Source organism: Triticum dicoccoides, chromosome 1B (genome assembly GCF_002162155.2).
Source record: "Triticum dicoccoides isolate Atlit2015 ecotype Zavitan chromosome 1B, WEW_v2.0, whole genome shotgun sequence".
NCBI classification, from domain to species: domain Eukaryota; kingdom Viridiplantae; phylum Streptophyta; class Magnoliopsida; order Poales; family Poaceae; genus Triticum; species Triticum dicoccoides.
In genome coordinates, this window is record NC_041381.1 from 25958909 (window position 1) to 25968315 (window position 9407).

Sequence of the window (9407 nt, forward strand, 5' to 3'; positions counted from 1 at the left end):
TTAAGAAAATAAAAAAGTGGTGAAAGGGACGTAGGATTCAAACCGCAAACCTCCTTGTTTCATTCAAACCATAGTAACCAACCGGGAAAACTCAACTGTTGTGCTTTATTACTACTTCTTGTCGTTGATGTGCGACAAAGCACAATGCATTCCATGGCCGTTCTTTCTTCTGTTTTTTCATATTCACTTTTTAAAAATTCACAAACTTTTATTTAAATAGTCAACTTATTTTAAATTCTTAAACTTTCTAGATTCGTGAACATTGTTTCAAATCCATGAACATTTTTTCCACGTAAACATTTTCTTAAATTCCCAAACTTTTTTCAAAGCCCTAAACTTTATTACAAATGCATTAATGTTTTTCAAATCCACAAACTCTTTCCTATTTTTATGAACCATCTCATATTAGTGAATTTTTAAACTTATGACCAAATTTTGAAAACAGGGATATTTTTTAAAACTTTGAGCAAAATTTGGAAAAATGAACATTTTTTGGATTTCTGAATTTATTTTCAAAAATGCGAACACCTATTGAAACTCCGAACAAAATTTGAAAACATAAATTTTTTCCTGAATTTACTAACTTTTTTTGAATTGTGAATATTTTTTGATTTTTTTAACATTTACTAATACGTATGAACAAAACTTGAAAAATTCTGAACATTGATTAATAAATATCAAAAAAATGAAATTATTTTTTAGAAAATATGAATAATTGTTCAAAAATAATCATAATGTGAAAAAATGAAATATTTCATAATTCCAAACAAAATTTTGAAGTTCTAAATTTTTTAGTTTGTAAAAAATAGAAACCATAAAAAAAGGAAAACTCAAAGAAAAAGAAACATCAAAAAGAAAATAGGAGAGACCCTCATAGAAGGTTCCCAAAATAAAAAAATACGGCTTGGAAGCTGAGTTTCCGAAAACAGGAACGCTTTTTTGTTACTTTTGTAGTGAAGTTGTTTTCAAAATTTTCGAATTCCTTATCAGTTTTTCTCAAAATCGATGAACTTATCTCAAATCTGTTTGCGCTTGGGCAGCCCAACATTCGCCCGATGGGAGCGATGCCATCTCCTAGTTTGGCCAAGGCCTAAGTGTTTGATCTTCCCTTTTCGTTTGTCTTCTCTTTTTTGTTCATTCATTTTTCTTCCTTTTTCATTCTAATATTTATTCAATGCTTTTAAGTAAACTAAATTATAATTTCTTCCCTTTTATATTTATTAGTTATGTTAAAAAAAATTAAGTACTTATTTAAATCATTATTTTAAATACTTTTTTCTTTCAAACATGGCATGGATGTCTACCATGGGCATGCCCACCTGCTGGCAAAAGTTGGGGTCCTTTCAAGAATGTACAAAAAACACCATCTCAACGTAGGGTGTGTCAGTTGGCTACACTATTCTGTTTAAGAGCACGTTTGACAGTAGCTTTAGGGAAATTAAGGCATTTTGGAGACCAAGCTCCATGGAGCCCTTTATTTTGAAAAATTCAAAATTCATAAATTTCAGTTTCAAAGAATTCTAAAAAAATTACACATGTATGCAAGGATGTAAAATTTATGTGTGAAAAATTTCAGAATGAATACCTTGAATTGCGAGCTGTACAAAAAAAACAAAATCATGGACTTTAAAGATGAACAGTACATATGCTAAGAAGCCCGGCAAAGAGGCTTTGCTGAAAGCGGTGGCCCAAGCCATCCCAACTTATGCGATGGGTGTATTTAAATTCCCGAAGAAAATTTGCAAGGGAATCACTGATGCAATGTTGCAATACTGGTGGGGTGATGAGGAGGACAAACGAAGGATGCATTGGTTTGCATGGTGGAAGATGTGTATTCCGAAGGAGAGAGGAGGTATGGGATTCCGGGATATTCATTGCTTTAACTTGGCAATGTTGGCAAAGCAGTGTTGGAGACTAATTGAGAACTTTGGTTCATTATGTGCAGGGGTTCTGAGAGCCAAGTACTACCCTACAGGAGATATTCTGAATTGTCAACTGAAGAAGGGGTCGTCCTATGTGTGGCAAAGCATTTGGTCTGGAATTCAAACGTTCAAGAAGGGTTACATTTGGAGAGTAGGCAATGGAGAAAAGATTAATACATGGGATGACTGTTGGATCCCGAACAGTGCCTCCAAAAAAGTTTTAACAGTAAGGGGGAACTAAGTACTTACTAAAGTGAATGCATTAATTGACCCAATCACGGGAGAATGGGATGAGATGTTAATCCGGGAGAATTTCTGGCACATTGATGTTGAGCGTATACTACAAATCCCATTATTCCATGTTGAGGCAAAGGACTATGTTGCATGGCATCTCACGAGGAGCGGCGTTTTTTCAGTACGCTCTGCCTATTATAAGCAGTGGGAAGCGAATTATGATACAAATGAGATCGGTCTGGCCCGCTTCTCCATGGCACCCCATACAGTTTGGAAGAAGTTGTGGAGTTTGAGAGTGCCAGTGAAAGTTAAAATTTATATCTGGAGATGCTTGTACAATGCCATCCCATGCCGGAGTACTCTTATGAATCGCCATGTTGGAAACTTGTCCCAATGCCCATACTGTACAGATGGTGCGGAGGACTTAGCCCATATGTTGTTCAAGTGTGCAAGGGCGCAAGCAGTTTGGGAAGCTTTGGGAATCACAACAGATATTAACTTTGCTTCATTGGCTGATCGAGCAGGTTCAGCAGTCTTGGAGTTCCTTTTATGTGATGATTCTTATCGACGACAATATTGTGGATTGGTCAAGCTACCAGAGCTCATATCAACAGTTTGTTGGTTCTTATGGTGGCAAAGAAGACAGTTCGTGCGAGGGGAAGAAATATTGACTCTAGAACGAACAGCGCCGGCGGTGGTTGCCCTAGCGATTAATTATGTGCGCGGAGCACAAGCTAAATCTACACCCAAGATCAACAGGTGGCCGACATTCCTAGCAGGACAGCTTGTCCTTAATGTCGATGCTTCATTCAAAGAGGGCGATTATGCTGGGTCTTGTGGTGCTGTCATCCGTGATCACCGAGGATCTTTCATGTCGGCGTCCACGGCGAGATTAGAACATGTAGCTGATGTGTTCACGGCAGAAGCGACAACTCTGCTTGAAGGACTGATGCTAGTAAGAGATACGGGATGCAATAACTTTGTGGTGAGATCAGATAATATCACGGTGGTGAATGCACTTAGATTCAATGAAGGTTATTCTATGGTGGCAGCGCCGGTTCTTGATGAATGTCGTAGTTATCTAGTAGATTTGGGGAGGTTTACTATTGAGCATTGTATTAGAGAGTCAAATTATGTAGCTCATGAGCTGGCTAGATCGGGACGTGCTAATAATCCATCTCGTTGGATTTAGGCCCCTCCTGATTTCATTGTGATTCTACTGGCAGACGATATATCCGTCCTTTGATTAATAAAGTAAGCTTTCCCGTCAAAAAAAAAGCCCCAGATTTGTCTTTTTTGTGTAGCTCACGTTTTAATATATTTCGATCTGAAAATTTGCACACATGTAGATTACGTACCTAGATATATGTGTATTTATTTTCAGATTTTTTTGAAACTGAAAAGTTTGAATTTTGAAATTTTCAAATAAAGGCCTTCTGGAGCTTGGTCTCCGTTTGGCATTTCCGCTTTAGTGAGACATCCTCTAATTTTCTTGTTTCTGTCAGCGGCTTTCAGTCCAAGAGACTCATTTCATGATTTCAATTTCTCATGAGTTTGCCTAAACTACACCCTCAGAATTTTGATTCCAGGGATTTGAGGTGTCTACATAAGGATCTTTGGCTCTATATTGTTGATGTGCGCACATATGATAGCTTTTCCAACATAACAACAATCAACGGGCTTTGCAAAAAAAAAGGTGCACACAAGGAGACATATTATCTGTTATGAGGAAAAAGAAGAGATGAAAAGGTCACCAATGTTCAAGTGGTTGACTATTTCATGGCCCGAAGGAAAAGAATGTACTAAAGGTAATTTATAAAAATTTAGCCAATTTAAGTATTTTGATTTGGGAATTTTAGTTTTTTTACACTTCTACTTGAAAATTTAATTCTAGTTTTTATAGTGTAGGTTACTTAACCTTTTCAAGCAATTTTGTTGTTTTTAGCATTATATTAAGCAGCTTCAGTGTTGCATTTTGTTTTTATAAATCAACTTCTATTATGTTGTGTAATACTAGTTACAAGCTAAGAAACACGTATTTATTTAATGCATAGTTGCTTGAAAAATTTACTCCATTGTTAAGTGGTGCTTCAGGGTAAGATTAGCTCCAACACTACCCCTGCGACCGCTAGCGCTGCACGAACATTCCTTTGCATTAGACCGATGTCCTTAGTATGCATCACATCGCCATAATCAACCACCAGATTCAAATGGAGGAATCCTCACGAAGGCCTTTCGATTGTCATCAAAACCCGCAGCGAGGCCATCACCATAGCCCGAAGTTGTCACCATAGGGACAAGCAATGACTACACGCCATCATCCATCGCAAGGCTTCAACATCATGGCATGGTAGCCCCCCTCTGACCATCATGGGCAACTAGCTCAACCAATTGCTGCTAGATCTGGTCGTACGCGACCGACCACCAAATGCGAGTGGGAACAATCTCCAGCACAACGCTCATATGCAGATGGCCCTAGTGATGGGCTATAGGATCAAGTTGGCCTCTCATGGATAATGCTAAGGTTACGATGAAAAGGGATCTGGCCACTAGATTTGGATCTGATCATGATGACGAACGGGCATAGAAGCTACAAAAGGTTGGGAGGGGAGAGATGGCATACGGGCAGCACCCTGCCGCCGCCGCCGTCCGCCATTGGATGTCCTCCCCTCGCGGCAGCAAGGGTTTTGGTGGTGGCCGCCGGTTCTTTTGGTGGCAGATGGGTGCGCGTTCAAAGTTTCACAGGAGCGTCTCGGGAGGTTGGGCAAGTTTCCTTCCCCAAATTGCTAAGTGGTATCATGGGAACTAATAAAATATGCAAATTAAGCTCTAGGTCTTTTCAGTCATGTGATTAGACTGCGGAACCATGTGGCCATTCTATTTGAATATTAGTTTCGGACCACTTACAAAAACTAAAACAAAATAAAGAGATATGGTTTTTTTGGTTGGAGTGATTTCACATTACACAAGTGGTGAGAGCCGCAGGTGCTGTTGCAAATAGATTAATCTTGAATAATTTGTTTCATGAAAATTTAAGTAGTGGTGGTGATGATGATGACCGTAGTCGTATTGGTAGTGGTAGCGCTAGTAGTGGCAGTAGTGGTTGCAACAGCGGTAGCACCATCATTTTTCATGTCTTAAATCTAATACTCTTTCCATGTCAAAATAGATCATTACTACTAACCCTTATTTTGCAACGGAGGAAGTGCATCTGAAACAGAAAACTGAATATGCTAAACTTCACAAATATATCTCATTACAGACGCGTTGTGATTTCAAATGGAAATTACCGTCAAGTTATCTTTGCCAAATATTTTATGACAAGGAGTAAAGAAAAGATACAACTTCTTTATTTGACAGGAATAAAAGGTACAACTTTATGACAATCATAGCAGCATCCATACCATATGTATATGGTACGGATACATACCAAGAGGCTGAACCAAACCATTTGCCTTTCTACTTGATATTCTTCACACACAGGTGGCAGCGCACTTGCTGTTGCAGTCACTCGTGCACTGCTTACCAGTTAGCCTCATGCAGTCCGCGCATGAAGAACTGCCGAAGCAAGAGCCTGTGCATGACTGGGTCGCGTAGCCATCACAATCGCAGCCCCCGTCTTTGCACCTGGCCCTGCAGTCGCGGATCGCGGCGGACCGGCAATCCTCACAGCTGGGGACGTCGCAGTCCCGGCTACACTTCGGGGGAACGGAGACTCTGCACATCTCCGTGCAGTGCGGACCACATTCGCTGCACCGCATCGCCGGCGCTGGTGCTGTTACTAGTTCTTCTTGGCCCACCGACGGACAGCGCCCCAAGGAAGGCAGGACCAGCGTGGCGAGGACAGCGGCAATGGTGGCCACTTTGAGGGCGTGAGCGAGAGTGGATGAACCAACAGGAGCCATGTTGGAGAAGAATGTATCAAGATCAATACTAAGCGTAAGTGGTGTGCATATGAAAATGCATAGCCAGGTTTGTTATTTATAAGCACCCAGGACCCTAGAGGTAGCAACCACGCACCTTCATCTGTCAGCTATAAACATACTATACAGATTCATTCATGCTACCAAGCTGATCACATGTTGAGATCTACACCATGCACGTTGCTCCATGTGTACATGTCTTGTGATTATTATTTTTCGTTTTAAGATTTGTACTAGTGCTGTAGTGCTGGTTGTGTCTTGTGTTTCATGTGGACAAGGGCAAGGAGCTGCTTGCTTCTCTTCTCACGTCTTAATTAGCGGCCACCGACGCAACACAAGCCCAGCACATGTGACCATACCGCCCAAAGCAAAAATAAGCACGTACATATATGCATTGCCCACAAATATAAATAGCGAGATATGTATACACTATGTACTCGTGTTACAACCACTAGAGTGTAGACAACACATGTGCCACCAACAGACTCAATAGTTATGACAATTATTACTCGGATGTTTGATGGCCCGGATATCGCAATGTACAACTCTCAGTTACATAACAAACTTAAGTAGCACAAACATGATTAGGACTTTCATCATCTAGAGGAAAACTCTTACAACATAGCTATGCTCCACCATGTATGAAGCTTTAAATAGGGCCCTTCAGCCAGTCCTTGGTGTCATCACATCACACAAGAAACTTGTTGCTCTAACCGTCACCCATCAATATTTTATGAAGTCATTTCCAAATTCCTGGCACTTGAAACAAAAAATTCATTTCCAAGTTCCAATACCAACAGCTAACTATTCCCTTTTGTTTGCATTAATATCAAAACAGCTAGTTAATTGAATTTACAATTAGTACTATGCCTAAATGTACATATCTAGTAGTTGATCACCACTACTTCTATTTATTTTAGCGTGCACACATGCCACATCATGAAAGGACCGCCTCAGTATGCATGAAAAACAGTTTTTCGTTATTACTTCATCACCGCTACTCTATTTATCTCAACATGTACACATCTTATCTCGCCACTATAGCACCTTATAGGCTCGTGCCTTCGCTTATTAAAGATCAGAGAAGCAAATAATTAATTAAAAAGTGCTCGCCTCTAGTTCCGGCAGACGCCACCACAACATGCATTGGGAAAGGTTTTCATTATATTAATGCTTCTCATATTATTCAGAAATGTTTTTCAAAAATACAATGATCAAATACAATATATAATATTAATTTTAGTTTTAATTAATATACTAAATATTCATATATCCATGTTATATAAACCAAATTATATAGGTTAATTAGATACCAAGGTAGGAAAACTAAAAGGTATATTTTATTTGTTTTACAATTTGCACATGCTTTATTCCTCATTTGTTCTTTGTTCATAAAAATACACTTATCCACATTTAACAGTTGCTTGTGTATTTTCTCGTACCATTAATCCATACACGACATCACATTGCCCATTTGGCAAACTACTATGTATATGAACTTTTGACCATTGAGAAAGATCACTACTACAAATAACGTTACAGTTACTGAATATTTGTCAGTGGTGACAGTCGCACAGACGAGACAACACCGACCGATAAGTAATGAAACATCGATGGCTATGTAGGTTAGTCAACAATGATGGACCAATGATTGTAGTTCACCCTCTTGCTCGGGTGGGCATATCACTGATAGATCGCCATCACAGATCGGTTGCCAAGTTTGGCCCATGAGCGGTGACACCATTGACCGGCCACCTCGCAAAAAAATTTGTGGTGACCTCAAGGGGCATTATAACCGCTCGACCACCGTCTCATAACCTAAACACTTCCCTCCCCTCCCCTCCCCACCCCTCTGTTTTGTATCACTATCGAGCACTTGTCAACCAAATCTTCGCCACCACTCTCCTGCCTAGCCGCGGCTCCTCTCCCTCCCATCATCTTCCCTCCCGACATCTAGAGTCCTCCTACATCGCTTGGATCTACCATGCCGCTTCCTGTGTCACCTCAGTCACCATGACGCCATTCATTGTGGGCCGTCTCCTTTATGTGAAGTCATCGCCGGATCACATAAGTACCTAGACAATGAACTGATGTAGATCGCCCTGGCCCATAGTAGAAACATGATGGTTCATAACATACTATCAATATATTAGTTTGTTTCGGTTGCCACCAAATGAACTTTATTGATTTGTCGCACAACATAGTAATACATGGAAATGGAAAGTACCACCATAAAAAGGATCTATTACAAGACAAAAACTCACCCAGAATAGAGAAAATACAAGGGAACAAACTGAAACACCACCATTAAGAAGGGTCATTGCTGGTACATGGAAATGTGAACAACCGGTGTCTGCTTTATTATGGATGAAACATAGTTATGACGTTCGTCTTTGACCTTATTTGCATCAATAGTTTGGATTGCATACTTCGATGGTGATGTTTGAAATGTTCTTGGGGCTCGACTGTTGAACAGGAATCAAGTCAATGAACCCAGTTGCATACTTAAATAACCCAGTCCCTCCAACAATAGCCCACTGACCATTATCCAAGATGTTGCCCATAACAGCAAGGCTGGAGCCCTTGTACCTATGTGCATGTGGAAAATGAAAATGAGAAACAGAAATAATTCCTTTTGATAATGTAGATTAACAATCTAGAATGTGTTGAACGGATATATAATTTATTAAATATCCTAATTAACGAAGCCATAAAAAGTTAAAAACATTGTACCTTGGATCCTCGAACGTTATCATGATGGTAGATATGGAGTTTCCTGCAAGAATGTGGCTGCCTTGTCCACGGGCGAACACCGGACCTGGGCCTACACCTTCGTAAATTACCCAGTCATTAACAACAGCATGACCAAACATGTAATCCTTTTGGATCACAGTGGCTTGATTTCTGTCGGCCCCATTGCCGATACGGTGCAAGGACAAGTTGCTCATGATGGTCTTGTTATAACTGGTGGGCATAACCCGGGTGTTGGACAAGATAACAGCGGCCATGAGTGTGTGCAGAGAAGAGGGCAAGTAATAGCTAGGTGCTTGGGATGTCTCTTGCTTTTTGGCTGTGGAGAGGAACAAAAGGAATCACCTGTCTATTTATAGAGTGCTTATGTCTTGGCTATGTGTGTGCTTACTGCGTCCAGAGGCATCAGCCCTCAGCAAATGCATCATGTGGCTACTGGGTATTAGATAAGAGCAACACATCATCAAAGTCACCGAGTTCAGAGGTTCAATTAATTTAGTAAGTATGTTTTAGAGAGACTTAATTACACCAAACAACAGCGTTTAATTACTGATGTTGTCGGTGACTAACTGCCTAG

General features: G+C 40.1%; 1 protein-coding gene across 1 annotated transcript; it reads right to left on the minus strand.

Annotated features, from left to right (window-relative positions):
* Positions 1-8359: 8359 nt before the first annotated feature.
* Positions 8360-9136, minus strand: LOC119300075. The gene is made up of 2 exons (XM_037577149.1): positions 8813-9136; positions 8360-8668 (listed from the first exon to the last, which is right to left on the minus strand). Exons 1-2 carry the CDS (start codon positions 9085-9087, stop codon positions 8488-8490), a joined length of 456 nt encoding a protein of 151 aa, XP_037433046.1. The 5' UTR covers positions 9088-9136; the 3' UTR covers positions 8360-8487.
* Positions 9137-9407: the final 271 nt, after the last annotated feature.